We start from the raw sequence: 14710 nt of genomic DNA, 5'->3' as shown, positions 1-14710 counted from the left end.
CATGCAAATAAAGATTCGGCAAAACAGCCTACGTCACAACAAAATTGATATTCAGTACTAATGCAATTAGATAAAATTATTTAACTGGTGAATAAAATTATTCCGAATAAATGTTTACCTCAAGTTTGCTAACTGTGGTTTCCTTGGTGGGACACTGTGGATCTTTCGTTGATGTGGAATTCCTCTATGGCTCAGTGCACCTCCTCTTTGTGTGACCAGTTTTTCTACATTTTGTGCACTTCCTTTTTTTACCTTTGTGTCCCCGTGTGCTGGGTGCCCCTTTTGTGCGCACAACAGCTGGATCTCGTACATCACAGGCCGCCTTCGGACTCTTATCCATCGTATTATTGCTGCTGCATGCTTGAAGATCACAGTATATCTGCCTGATTCTGCTCATGCATTTCTCGTAGAGTTCATCGTTCTTAGATCCAACGAACAACATCCACTGTGAAGCAACATGTAGGGCACCATGTCTCAACAAGAAACCTCGCTCATTAGCGTCTTCTGTCTTCTCAATGTATTCTTTGATTGTCTTCACATCCTTCCTCCATCGTCTTAATATCAACCGCTCGGAAATTCTTTTTACATGCTCGTGCTTCATGACAAAAAAACATATGCATGCATGGAAAACCTTCTTTCTCCCAAAATCCACATCGACATCCAACCTCCCCCTGTTTGAATTGTATAATGCCACCACATTCTGACCGGACTATCCATATTCCTCAACCGTATACACCATGGTCGTTGAGACCCGTCGTTTGCTTAAGAAGTTAAGAACCGAAACAGAATCAAGATCCTTCTTGACTTGTGTGAATATGACCTTCATTTACACTGAATGCAACAAACTTTTCCATAGGATCAAGACATGTCGTCATAACGGGAACACTGTACATCGAACTGAACTGCACAACCAACTCATTATTCTATTACTCCCGTACCAATAGCTCCAGGTTCTGCACAAGATCTAGAATAGTGTGCCTAGAGGAGAGAAATTTTTTTAGATGGGAATTAATACCTTCACAACGAGAGGTCTTGCGGAACCTTACGCAAAACTTGCGACACAAGTACGCATTTGCCCACATCTTCCTCTTTTGTACAGCTGTAATGCCCAATACTTATTGAGTAACCCATATGGTTAGCAACCTGTGCCAATTCCCCCTCAAACTCTTCAACTTCCATGTTTCCACACAACCACCTGGCAAAGACGTCATAGAACATCTGCTGGTTGGTGTTTGAGGTCACATTCTTCTGCAGATGCCGTACACACAACCTATGGGTTGCCCGGGGCAATACTTGCCTAACTGCAGCAATCATTGATTCATCCCGTCAGTCACGACAATAGAGGGCATCTTGCCACACATGACTTCTAACAAGTTCTCCAACATCCACCTGTATGAATCGATTGTCTCATCTAAAACCAAACCAAAACAAAAACTTATTGTTTGCTTATGGTTGTTTGAACCGAAGAATATGACAAGAGGTATGTTGTATTTGTTCTTCTTATATGTCGAATCGAATGCAACCACGTCCCCGAAGTGTTGAAAATCAACCCTGCTAGGACCATTTTCCCAAAACATGTTTGCCAACATACCTTCTTCAGTCAAATTGTACCGGGCGATAGACATAGGATCAGCAGCTGCCTTGCCTTCCAGGTAGACTATAGCAGCGTTCATGTCTCCATCAACAACCTTTGCATGCTTCGAACGATCAATATAGTTGTATGCGTCCTTCTTGGTAAAACCCAAACAAGAATAACCACCCACAATCCCAGCCATGTACCCTAATATCTTAGACGTTGGCAAGCCATACGCATGCATTCCATCCATGTGGGCCTTTGCGGAACTAGATATTGCCCAGAAACTTCGGATCATGTGAATCATTCCCCTATGCATCAATTCATGGTTATGCTCGAGGATTACTTTTCGAACCTTCCAAATTGAGCTCCCCTTATCAAGGTATACAGACATAAGGGCCTGGCAATTTGTGCGTGTCTCAGGCCTATGAGATCTCTTCCTATCTAATTTGTTGTAGTGCTTTTCATCCCTTAGGTCAGCCCTGTTATAGAAGAACCTTTTTCTCACTATAGTCCCATCTTCATCCTTCGCATAGTCTCCCTTACGGACCCCAAATCTCTTGCATTTTCCTACCTTCAAATAAAACTCATTCGCATGCTCTTCACTTCGAAACACATTTTTCATTATATCCTTTGCACTCAACCCAGTCATGTCTTCATATTCACGACCATCCTCATTTGACAACAACTCAGCCTTTTCTAAGTCATCCTTGTCAACAACATCATTGTTTGAAAGGCCTAACTTAGATTCACTTTCATCCAGTGACAAACTGATTGTCTTGCCCATCCCACCATAGCAATAACTTGAAGTTGGTTTTCAAATAACTAACTCATTGTGCAATAAAATTACACGCTTTTACCTCTAGCCAAGTTCTATGCCATCAACCATATATAAACCAAATCAAAGGCTACTAAGGGCCGAATCTCATTAGATGACATCACAATTATCAAAATTCATCCAACCTATCTCAAACTCAAACTTAATAAAACTTTAGAGCACAAGGACAAGTTATGCATGGAAACAAGAGCAATTTAACAAGAATAAGACCTTCATAAAAAAACTCAGCAACCCAATAATAGTCAATCTCAATCTCAAATATCACAACAACAACACTTTACCAAATTAGCAAATTAATAATTTGAGAAGAACATGGCAACTCAATAATCTCAAAGACAACAATATGTACACACAACAACAATTTAAAAAATAAACAACCACAAGACCTTAATAGAAAATCCAGCAAATTAAATTGCAACAACCTAAAAATTTAGCAACTTAAAACGGTAGCAGCCCAACAATTTAACAAAGTATCAACTTAACAAATTCAAGAACAGAAAATCAATAACCAAGTAATCATTCAATAAAAAATTTAAAACATAACATTCAAATAATCATTAATCGAATAATCATTGAACAGGGGCATAGAAAGTAAATGTAGTTTTTTTTCTTCAAAAAAACTGAGGATGCGTAATCAAAGAGAGCATTCAAAGATCAATCCAAAACAAGAAAATAAGACTATAATATAGCTAGATTCAAATTTCAATCTGAGTATGGTTAGCATAATCTAAAAAAAAGATGTTCTGAGTAAAGAAGGAAGAACACAGAATGATAATTTAAAAAAAATAAAGCCATTACCTTCTCTTTGAGCAGTGTCAGCAGAAGGGCAGAAGGACGATGGAGACGGAGACCAGGCGACGAGCAGCACGATGGACAGCGCAGAAGCGTGGATAGGCAAAAGAAGATCAACCACTAGCAGTGAGCATTGACCTTCGAAGGACGAATGCGAGCAGACGACGTCACCGGTAGAGAGCGAAGACTACGACCCAACCGGGGGTTCTTTTTTAGAGAACACCGACAGGACGGAGAGACAAGCCGCTAACTGCGATGAACAGCTGCGTCAGGTCACTCCTTGCAATGGTGAGGCTAAGGTTTCCATTTGATGGTAATCAGTGGCTAAGAGAAGGGGGGTTGAATCTTAGCCCCTTTTTGCTGAGTATTACTTTCTGCCCTTTAAAATATCTTCTGGAGATTTTTCTGCTTTTTGTCTCATAACCAGTCAAGAGACATTTTCTATTTGTCTCGTAACCAGTCAGGGGATGTTTTTCAATTTTGTCTCCTACGCAACAGAAACATAAATGGAGTAGAAGAGAAAGAGAAAATCACACCAAGAAGTATCTTGGTTCAGCTGCTAAGTGCAATGCAGCCTACATCCAGTCTCCATCACAACTGTGACGGAATTTCACTATAATCATCTGATTACATACACCAATTCTCCCTAGGAACTACCCATTCCTATCTGGGACAAGTCCAGAATCTATACCCAAAACTGAACTTGACTTGGTCACCTACCAAGCTTTCAACTGCTAAGTGCTAACCCAACTTGCAAGGGGATTCCCACAGAATCATGATACACAACATATAGATGTACAAAGGACCTCTAAGACATTATGGCTTTTTCTTTAATTTTGCACACTCTTCCTTTTTTTCTCTCACTGGCTTTTTCTTACAAACCTCTCTCTGTTTGCCTTTTTCACCATGAGACTCAGACAGACAAAACTAAAGAAAAGAAAACAAAATGTAACCCATTGAAGGAGAAGAACTTCTGTTAGCTTGGGTAGCTATGAGAACTCTGTGCTTTTTCTCCTGGTCTCAACCCTTGGCCATTCACCCTTATTATAGAAGGGGAAGCTTCCAAGGTTGAAACCGGTTGAACCAAGCCACCTTCTTCTTCTTCAATAATAAAAAATGGTTCAGACAGAGAGAAGAGAGAGAAACCAAAAGCAAAACCAACATGAAATTACCTCTCTCTCATCCCTTCTCATCAAGCTTCATCAATCTGAGCCTTCCATCTTGACTTGGTCCCCAAGAAGGATTTCTGACCCTTGATGAACTTTTGATCCTTGACAGCTCCTTCTGTTCCATATTTGCTCCTTCCTCAACGTAGCTCCAGTAGCTACCTTCTGTGATGGATGAACAAAAGTAGAAACGAGCTTCACCTCAAAGATCTTCTTCTCTGACCGAAACGGATTGCTACTACTTTAGGCATGGAGATCTTGAAGCTTCTTCATCACATCTTGCCTTAAGTGGAAAAGATCTCAGCCACGACATGCCTTGGATCTTCTTTTTGCAAGGGCCATCATCACCTTAGCCGCTTGCTTCTTCCTAGCCTCTCTGTGATTTTCTCTGATAGCTTGCATCTTCTTCTTTCCTATTGAAGTGACAACCGAAGAGAGAGAAGAGAGAGAAGAGAGAAAAAAGCTTTTAATGGAATTGATGAATGAAATTAAAATGAGTTAATTTTCCACTCCTCTATGCATAGTAACGTGTGAAAGCTTTAATTTTCATCAAATCAATTTTGAATTTTCTCTTTCCTGTTACCAATGCATTCAATTAATTTAATTTAAATTTGGATTCCACCAAATCAAATGGGTAACCGAACCATGCTTCAACAAAGTTGAACCCCTTTGTTTTGTAATCAACGTATGGCATCCCTGGGCCACTTTCTTCAACAATTTGTTTCATCAGAAATGGGCCTGAGGTTTTGGGCTTTTCTTTAATTCAAATCTCAGAGACCTGAATGATCCAAATTGTCACCAAGCAAATTAAATCATACATCAGTTTAGGCTAATGTGACTTTGGTCCAACAAAAATCTACACACCAACAAAATTATTAAACAGCCAATTTGAATCAAAAATCAATTTAATAATTTTGTAATTAATATTTTTAATAATGTTTGATCATCATAACAATTTGAAATTTTCCAAACTCAACAATCTCCCCCTTGATGACTGATAAATCCCTATTTTATGATGTTTTTTATGGTCAATTAAGTGTTTTTATCAATCCTTCACCCACTTATTCATGTAAATTGCATGGTTTTACTATTTCTTCCTTATTTTATGATATATGTGAAAACATGTTTCCTATGCTTTAAAAATATTAAAATTAATTATCCTTTATTACCATTCGATGCCGTGATTTGTGTGTTAAGTATTTTCAGGTTTCATAGGGCATGAATGGCTTAGAGGACAGAAAGGAAACATAAAAAAATGGAAGGAAAGAACAAAAATGGAGTTTTGAAGAAAAGGCAATGACGCGAATGCATGGACGACGCGGACGCGTGCCTAGCGCAAAATGGCATTCGCATACGCGTGGACGACGCGGATGCGTGCCTTGAGTAGAACGCGAATGACGCGTACGCGTGACGGACGCCACGTGCAGGAATCTGCAGAAAATGCCTTCAGCGATTTCTGGGCCCTTTTCGGCCCAAATCCAAGCCAGAAACACAGAATATAAGCCAGAGAATGGGGGAATCAACAACGAACAATTGATACAACATTCATAATTCACAATTTTAGGTTTAGATGTAGCTTTTAGAGAGAGAGGCTCTTTCCTCTCTCTTAGGATTTCTCTTAGGATTTAGGATTTCTATTATGATTAGGCTACTTCTCTTCAATCACAGGTTCAATGTTTCTTTAATTTATTTTCTACTTGTATTTATTCTATTACTTTAATTGTTATTTATCTTTTCAATTTGGCTTATGAACTTCATGTTAGAGTTGATTTCTTTATTTAATATAATTTGAGGTATTTCAGATTTAAGATTTCTTTCTTTTATTTATGTTACTGCTGCTTCCAATCTGAAGGCATTTTTATTCGAGTAGATTTTTCCCTTTTTTGCTTTGGTTGAGTAATTGGTGATACTTGAGTTATCAAACTCAGCAGTTGATTGAGATTTGGGAATTGCTGATTGATTTGGATCGCTCTAAAGCTAGTCTTTCCACAGGAGTTGACTAGGACTTGAGGATCAAATTAATTAGTCCACTTAACTTTCCTTTATTTAGTAAGGGTTAACTAAGTGGGAGCAATAACAATTCTCATCATACCTGATAAGGATAACTAGGATGAGATTTCTAGTTCTCATACCTTGCCAAGAGTTTTTCTAGTTATTAATTTAATTTCTTGCTGAAAGAGCGAAACTCTCGCGCGATCTAGAATGTTCACAATTAAATTCACGTTGTAAGTGTAGCTTCTAGACCGACAAGAATTCCTTTTTTACAAAAGTTTGGTTGTCACAAGTAACAAAACCCAATAAAATTGATAACCGAAGTATTTAAACCTCGGGTCGTCTTCTCAAGGAGTTGCAGGGCAGTATGATTTATTATTGGTTATGAGTAAAAGTGTATTTTTGGGTTTTTGATGTATGGGATAAAAAGCAAGAATAGTAAATGGCAAGAAATTAAACTGTAGGGATTAATTCAAATAAATAATAAAACTCTTGGCAAGGTATAAGAAATTGAAGTCCTATCCTAGTTATCATTATCAGGTGTGAAGAGAATTGGATTCAGCTCCCACTTTTAATTAACCCTTGCTAAACAAAGGGAAGTCAAGTAGATAAATTAATTTGATCCTCAGGTCCTAGTCAACTCCTATTGAGAGACTAGAGTTATTGGAGTACAAATTAACCAGCAAAGAATTCTAATTCCAATCAACAGCTGAGTTTGATAACTCAAGTGTTATAAATCACTTAACCAAAACCAAAAGGGGAAAATAAATCTAAATTGAAATCATCATAAATAGAATAAGACAATTATTAGTCTGAAATACCTCGAATTATATTAAATAGAACATTCAAATCTAAATATGGAAAATTTTATAAGCCAATTTAGGAACATAAGTAATTAACAAATAAAAGCATTAGAGTATCTAAAAGTAGAAGAGAAATAAAGTAAAAGAGCATTGAACCTGAGAGGAAGTTGAAATCCTAATCCTATTCCTAAATCCTAAGAGAGAGGAGAGAACCCCTCTCTCTAAAACTACACCTAATCCTAAAAATTATGAATTATGAATGTTGTATTCTCTATATCCTTTGATTCCTTCATTCTCTAGCTTATATTATGTGTTTCTGGCTTGGATTTGGGCCGAAAAAGGGTCCAAATATCGCTGGGGGCATTTTCTGCAGATTCTTGTACGTGGCGTCTGTCACGCGTCCGCGTGGGTCACGCGTTCGCGTCATTTGGGAGTTTTCCTTGTCACGCGTACGTGTCGGTCACGCGTACGTGTCGGTCACACGTACGCGTCGGTCACGTGTACGCGTCAATTGCGTTCTGCTCAAGGCGCGCGTCTGCGTCATCCACGCATTCGCATCGTTGCTTTTTCGCGATAGGCACGCGTTCGCGTCGTCCATGCGTTCGCGTCGCTGCCTTTTCTTCAAAACTCCATTTTTGTGCTTTCCTTCCATTTTTGTATGTTTCCCTTTTTGTCCTTTGAGTCATTCCTGCCCTATGAGATCTAAAAATACTTAACACACAAATCACAGCATCGAATGGTAATATTTTTAAAGCATAGGAAACGTGTTTTTCACTTATATCATAAAATAAGGAAGGGAAAGTAAAACCATACAGTTTACATGAATAAGTGGGTGAAGAATTGATAGAAACACTCAATTTGAGCACAGATTATATCATAAAATATGGGTTTATCAACCTCCCCCACTACAAAAAAATTATTACGGCGGTTTTTTAGGGTTATTACGGCGGTTTGAACCGCCGTTATTACCTTGAATGGCGGATAATAAAAACTGCCAGAATTCAAAGCGCCATTTGGTTATTATGGCGGTTTTTAAAAAACCGCCACAATTTCCATGGTTAAAACGGTGGTTCAAAATGCCGTTATTTTCGGATACAACGACGATCCGCCGTTATTCCGAATAAAATGGCATTTTTTTGTTGGTTAAAATGGCGGTTCAAACCGCCGTTATTTCCGAATAAAACGGCGGTTCAAACCGCCGTTATTTCCGGTTAAAATGACATTTTTATGTTTGTTAAAACGGTGGTTCAACTCGCCGTTATTTCCGGATAAAACGGCATTTTTTGTTGGTTAAAATGGCAGTTCAAACCGCCATTATTTTCGGATAAAACGGCATTCATGACCTGCTGTTTTTACTGAATAAAAAAGACATTTTTTATCGTTTAAAAATGCATTTTTAACTATTATTTTTACCACGTTAAGCAAACAACTTTTTGTTTAAAATTTCATAATAACAAAAAATTATAACCCTTAAACAAAATATTACATAACTCAAATAAAATATTAAATATAATATATAATTTTTAGTATTAAAAATTAAAAGTCCTATACAAATAATTAAGCAAATCATATCCACTAATTATTACTTTGAGAAGTATTAGCATAGACACTGCTTAGGTTACTCAATAACCTCGGCGGATCATAATTTGCAATACAGACAGTTCTCTTTTCTTATTTTCGTACATGTAACTAGTTACTTGAACTTTGGTGCAGTGCCTAAACTTGAAACTATTATCCCTGGTGCACGAAATCACAATCACACTTTTGTAATTCCGCACAACTAACCAGCAAGTGCACTGGGTCGTCCAAGTAATACCTTACGTGAGTAAGGGTCGATCCTTCGGAGATTGTCGGCTTGAAGCAAGCTATGGTTATCTTGTAACTCTTAGTCAGGATATCAATAATTCTCAGATTTAATTGTAAAAAGTAAAATAACATGAAATAAATACTTGTTTTGCAGTAATGGAGAACATGTTGAGGTTTTGGAGATGCTTTGTCTTTTGAATCTCTGCTTTCTTACTGTCTTCTTCTTCATGCACGCAAGGCTCCTTCCATGGTAAGCTTTATGTTGGGCATCACTGTTGTCAATGGCTACTTCCTGTCCTCTCAGTGAAAATGTTCCAAATGCGCTGTCACCGCACGGCTAATCATCTGTCGGTTCTCGATCATGTCGGAATAGGATCCATTGATCCTTTTACGTCTGTCACTACGCCTAACACTCGCGAGTTTGAAGCTCGTCACAGTCATCCTTTCCCAGATCCTACTCAGAATACCACAGACAAGGTTTAGACATTCCGGATCTCAGGAATGGCCGCCAATAATTCTAGCTTATACCACGAAGACTCTGATCTGAATCATGAGGCTAAGAGATATGCATTCAATCTAAGATAGAACGGAGGTGATTATCAGGCACGCGTTCATAGGTGAGAATGATGATGAGTGTCACGGATCATCACATTCATCAGGTTGAAGTGCGAATGAATATCTTAGAATAGAAGCAAGCGTGATAGAATGGAAAACGGTAGTAATTGCATTAATTCATGAAGAACAGCAGAGCTCCTCACCCCCAACAATGGGGTTTAGAGACTCATGCCGTAGAGAATACAATATGAAACGTGTAGAATGTCATGAGGTACAAGATGAATCACTAAAAGTAGTTTTTATAGTAAACTGGTGACCTAGGGTTACAGAAAATAAGTAAGCTAGGGTGTTTAGTGTAAAAATCCACTTCCGGGGCCCATTTGGTGTGTGTTTGGGCTGAGCATTGAAGCTTTCATGTGTAGAGACTTTTCTTGGAGTTAAACGCCAGCTTTTTGTGCCAGTTTGGGCATTTAACTCCAGCTTTTGTGCCAGTTCTGGAGTTAAACGCTAGAATTCTTGAGCTGACTTGGAATGCCTGTTTGGGCCATCAAATCTCGGGCAAAGTATAAAATATTATATATTTTTGAAAAGCCCAGGATGTCTACTTTCCAACGCAATTGAAAGCGCGCCAATTGGGCTTCTGTAACTCCAGAAAATCTACTTTGAGTGCAGGGAGGTCATAATCCAACAGCATCTGCAGTCCTTTTTCAGCCTCTGAATCAGATTTTTGCTCAGGTCCCTCAATTTCAGCCAGAAAATATCTGAAATCACAAAAAATACACAAACTCATAGTAAAGTCCAGAAAAGTAAATTTTAAATAAAAACTAATAAAAATATAATAAAAACTAACTAAACCCAAAAGAGAAAAAAATGAGTCAAAAGCACAATCTCATGTCACGTTTGTGGCTAGAACTAGCAACCTTTGGCAAGGGCAAGCCAATGTCTTCATGCAAATATAATTTTTCTTAATTATTGCATAACATTGAAGCCAACATTACACAATTAATATTGTAGCTAATCTTTAATATAAAAAAAATTCAAAATTAAAAAAAATTCAAAATTCAACTAAAAAATGTCTGAAATCTATATCCAACAACTTGTTATAATATTGACTGAATTGAAATTACTTGTTATAGGTTTAATTCTTTAGTATTATAGTTATAGAATAGATGCATTATTAATTATGTGTACATTATTCTATTATGAATTATTATGAATTTAATTTAATTTCTCCAAGTAGCTAGGCTTATTGAAATCGATTGTTGCACGAAGAAAGAGTCTTCACTACTAGAGAATGATAAATAGCCACATAGAAAGAATTAGAATTTTTTTAAACACATTGAATTATTAAATTAATGGTTTTATTAATGTCAACACTATCAATAATAAAGAATCGTATTTCGGTAGTGACTAATATTGAATAAACACTCTTATGTCACGTTTATGCCATATTACTAGAAATATAATAAGCTGGCAATAAGTGGGGTTTAAAAATATAATAGCTTAATTATTACTTTTTCTTTTTTTGAGTTTAAAAGAAGATTTTAATGAGAAAGAATTAATACATAATTTGCAATTGATATAATGATATGTATTGAAATTTGAAAGTTAGATGCAGCAGTGAAAAGTATTTAGAGAGAAAGAACATAATACAAAAGATACATGATGAACACTTGACTAGAAGACATATCAATATACATGTCAATACTCTCCCTGGTGATAAAAAACTTATCTAAGCCAAATGGTAGCAAAATCCATACAGTACTATGGCCCCATTAATCTTGGAAACATTGCCCTTCCTTTTTTAAAAATTGATATACTTACAGTTAAGAAGATTCTGAAGGAAACGATTCATCCAAATCCATGTTCTTTTCAAGAGTTTTCCTTTATTACTATATTGGCTAAGTTCTGTATTGGCTAAGTTTCTAAAGGTTAAAATATTAAAAATATTCACACAAGACTGACAACAGTGTAATTTCTGGTTTTTAACTCATACCTGGTTTATAAAAATCAATATACATTGAGAAACTGACAATGAGTGGCTTAATTTCTAAAGGGTCTGGCTCATCAACCTAGCCTGCATTGCCATGTGTGCATCCCCCATTTCACCATCAAGCTCCCCTTTAGGAACAAGAGCAGCCACCTGTGAATGTAAAGACAAAAATTTAGTAGACATATACCCCAATCTTGAACATGTGCAACTTTTAATACCTTCATTTGTGGAATAAGTGCAGGTCCCCCATAAGCGAAAGCAGTATATAGCTGAACAAGAGTTGCTCCAGATCTTATTTTCTTGTATGCATCCTCACCACTAATTGATACCAAAACTTAGGAGAAATTATTGTATAATTTATTTCCAAAATCATAAAAAGAATACTTATAACAGGTAGGTAGGTAGGTAGCTAGAAACCAAACTATACACATGCAGTAGAGGAGAAACGTGCAATTTTACCTGCTAATGCCCCCACAGCCAATTAAAGGAATCTTGCCCTGATTTACATTAAAAATGGACAATTATTAATGACAACTGATGCCAAGAGAATGGATCTTGTCATGTAAAAATGACAGATCACAACAACTGATTAGATGCTCCTGAATCCTATATAATTAGCTCTACCAACTTATTAAATTGGTCAAAATCAATGCATAACAAGTGATGTGAGATTTTTATATTAGAGAAACCATCCTTAGGGATGCTAGAATGAACTGGAGATATAGGACCTGGTGCTCTAAACCAACTATTATAGTAGTTCTGTTTACAAATCACAACGAAAAAACAAAAAGCATACCTGTGTCAAGATATACATCTGCTTCAAGATATTGGTAGAGAGATCAAGAAGAGGCTTCCCACTCAACCCACCAGCTTCTGAAGCTAATGGATTGCTACTAACAGTATCTGGTCTGGAAATGGTTGTATTTGATATAATCTGGACACAATAAACAAATGAAACTAAGCACAACTTAAGATTGCATCGTTCTCAAGTTTGACAATTGAGAGTACCAAAGTGTATAGACTAATATTAAGGTCCACAGCAACCTGTAACCAAAGTATTAGCTGTTAATACAGCATATGATGAAGATAGGAGAATAAACTAATATTCAGACTTACTGCAGCAATGTCTTCAAGGTCGTCTTTTGACAAATCTGGAGCAATTTTTACCAGCAACGGAGGTGGACCCTCGTCACCCCCATTGCATTTCATCACAAGCAGCTTGTACCTTCACAAAAAGGAAAATTGGCTAGAATCAATCTCATAATTATGCAAGAAAAGAAACAGAACAAGAAAGCATCACATTTTAGTTTCTACCTTCTTCACAAGATCCTTCAATTGCTTTCTTCCTTGAAGCATGCGCAAGCCAGGAGTATTGGGTGACGAAACATTAATCACCTAGGAAAGGATTAAATCATTAAAAAGTAGATCTTACAAGGGTTTCGTCTCAACAGTTTGCAATATACCATTTGGATGCATATTCATATGTACAAGCAACTCTCCAGGGAACTCTCCATAGCACCCTACTTTTTTTCGTCCTAAAACTTGCTTCTTTTCTCTTTCATAAACATAAACACAAACACATAGAAGACACAAAAAACTAACATAGGAACTTTAATGAGACATGTAGCACCAGGTTTTGGGTCAAATCATATCCACTAATTATACCATAATTTTTTGTTGCGATGCAATAACCATAATAAATTATTCAATAATGTAAACGTGATGAGTTTAATTTAGTTAATGTACCTTGGCAGTGATGGTTATGTCAACAATGGAGGTTCCAAAAGGCAAGGAAGTGGTGTTAAGAACAGAGAGATGGAGTTTGTCAATGAGCTTGAGAATGTACATCAACACTCCTTTGTGTTTCTCACAGTGGATCCGAATGAGGACGTTCTTCTCAGACACTCTTGCCTCCACTTCAAGCAGCACCAACCTACTCAGTGCTTTTGAGACTCCGTACGAGTTTCCATCCCCGAATTTGACTAAGTTTCTGACACATCTTCCTCTTCGCACACCTCAGATTTCTCAACATACACAACAGACTCCGTGCTTTTCCTTTTGCTTTCAGTTTCTAGAATCTTCACTTCTTGTAGCTGCTTCACGTCCTTGATATTATAAAAAAAACTATGCAAAATTATTTTTTAATGAAGAAAATTACTATCATCAGAATCCATAAGCATCTAGCATACATACAAACAAAATTAGAAGAAAATTTAGTGAATGCCTGACCTCCAATTTCTTCTGACAGTGAAGAAAATCGAAAACCTAGAATTAAAGAAAAAGACATAGTCATCGTTAGCATAGACCATGGCATATTTATAAATCATGAGTAAACACAAGAAAATAATGCAAATTTGAATACTAACCTAGATGCTCAACGAAGCTCGATGGAGATGGAGAAGTCGCAGAACACAACTCGATGCCGCAGGAAACACTTGCGCAACAGATCTCATTAATGGAAGAGATGCATTGATGGAGGAGATCACCACCGGAGAAGATCGCTGCTGGAGAAGATCGTTGGAGGAAACACTTGCGCAACAGATCTCATAGTTTTATGAAGTTTCTACAACTTGATTTTCCATTTCAAACTTTTAGGTATTTTCGACAACGGTAGAAAATTGAGAGAGAGAAAGAATATCAACCTTGCTCTTACACGGAGATTATAGCAGGAGGAGAACGCGACGCCGGAGGAGAACCTGCCAGAGGAGATCATCGTTGGAGAGAGCACACAATCTCGTCGGAGAATAATGCCACTGAGAAGACCGTCGCCGGAGCAGTCGCTGGAGCAGATCGTCGCCGGAGAAATCCCTGGACCAGAGCACAGATCTTTGTTTCGGGTTTGGTGGTAGGGCGCGTTAGTTTCAGCAGTAATGGGTTTCTGGGTTCGGGTTTTTATTTGTTGGGGAAGGGGTTTTATTTGGGCTTTCTGTTTTAAATGATGAGTTTTGAATAATGGCGGTTTTAAACCGCTAAAATCACTAAAAAGCTATTTTATGCACATTATTTTAAACCGCCATAATATAAATGCCATATTATCTAAATATTATCTTATCTTGTCTTTCAGTACTTGCACATTTTTCTGTATTTTTACAGTATTTCTGCATTTTGCACTATTAGTTTATATACTTATCTTAGATATTTAGTTTAGTCTAGTTGCAATTTTAGTTATTAAGTTGTGATATAGAATATATG

General features: G+C 37.2%; 2 protein-coding genes across 7 annotated transcripts; both read right to left on the bottom strand.

Moving 5' to 3' along the window:
* Positions 522 to 14436, bottom strand: LOC107624076 (dihydroorotate dehydrogenase (quinone), mitochondrial-like). Of its 6 annotated transcripts, none has more exons than XM_021113257.1 (12): positions 14161 to 14433; positions 13885 to 14087; positions 13748 to 13783; positions 13265 to 13623; positions 12833 to 12913; positions 12635 to 12743; positions 12527 to 12562; positions 12315 to 12452; positions 11978 to 12015; positions 11737 to 11836; positions 11522 to 11668; positions 522 to 532 (listed from the first exon to the last, which is right to left on the bottom strand). In XM_021113257.1, exons 6-11 carry the CDS (start codon positions 12725 to 12727, stop codon positions 11576 to 11578), a joined length of 498 nt encoding a protein of 165 aa, XP_020968916.1. In that variant the 5' UTR covers positions 12728 to 12743; positions 12833 to 12913; positions 13265 to 13623; positions 13748 to 13783; positions 13885 to 14087; positions 14161 to 14433; the 3' UTR covers positions 522 to 532; positions 11522 to 11575. The 6 variants fall into 6 exon arrangements, with proteins under 6 accessions (XP_020968916.1, XP_020968917.1, XP_020968919.1 ...); XM_021113258.1 differs by having other exon boundaries at positions 13885 to 14081; XM_021113260.1 differs by having other exon boundaries at positions 14172 to 14433.
* On the bottom strand, positions 1311 to 2360 carry LOC107621138 (protein FAR1-RELATED SEQUENCE 5-like). The gene has a single exon (XM_016323174.1). It carries the CDS (start codon positions 2358 to 2360, stop codon positions 1311 to 1313), a length of 1050 nt encoding a protein of 349 aa, XP_016178660.1.

This window comes from Arachis ipaensis, chromosome B10 (assembly GCF_000816755.2).
Source record: "Arachis ipaensis cultivar K30076 chromosome B10, Araip1.1, whole genome shotgun sequence".
In the NCBI taxonomy this organism is placed as follows: Eukaryota; Viridiplantae; Streptophyta; class Magnoliopsida; order Fabales; family Fabaceae; genus Arachis; species Arachis ipaensis.
Note: the sequence above shows the minus strand (reverse complement) of the source record. Positions and strands in the feature narration are given on the sequence as shown.

Bases quoted from the DNA above. Each gene is read 5' to 3' on its own strand.
- LOC107621138 (XM_016323174.1), bottom strand. From the start codon at position 2,360: ATGGGCAAGACAATCAGTTTGTCACTGGATGAAAGTGAATCTAAGTTA.
- LOC107624076 (XM_021113257.1), bottom strand. From the start codon at position 12,727: ATGAAATGCAATGGGGGTGACGAGGGTCCACCTCCGTTGCTGGTAAAA. The intron at 12,563-12,634 runs GTAAGTCTGAAT...CTTTGGTTACAG, and splicing joins ACCTTGAAGACATTGCTGCA to GTTGCTGTGGACCTTAATAT. The intron at 12,016-12,314 runs GTATGCTTTTTG...AATGTAAATCAG, and splicing joins AGATGTATATCTTGACACAG to GGCAAGATTCCTTTAATTGG.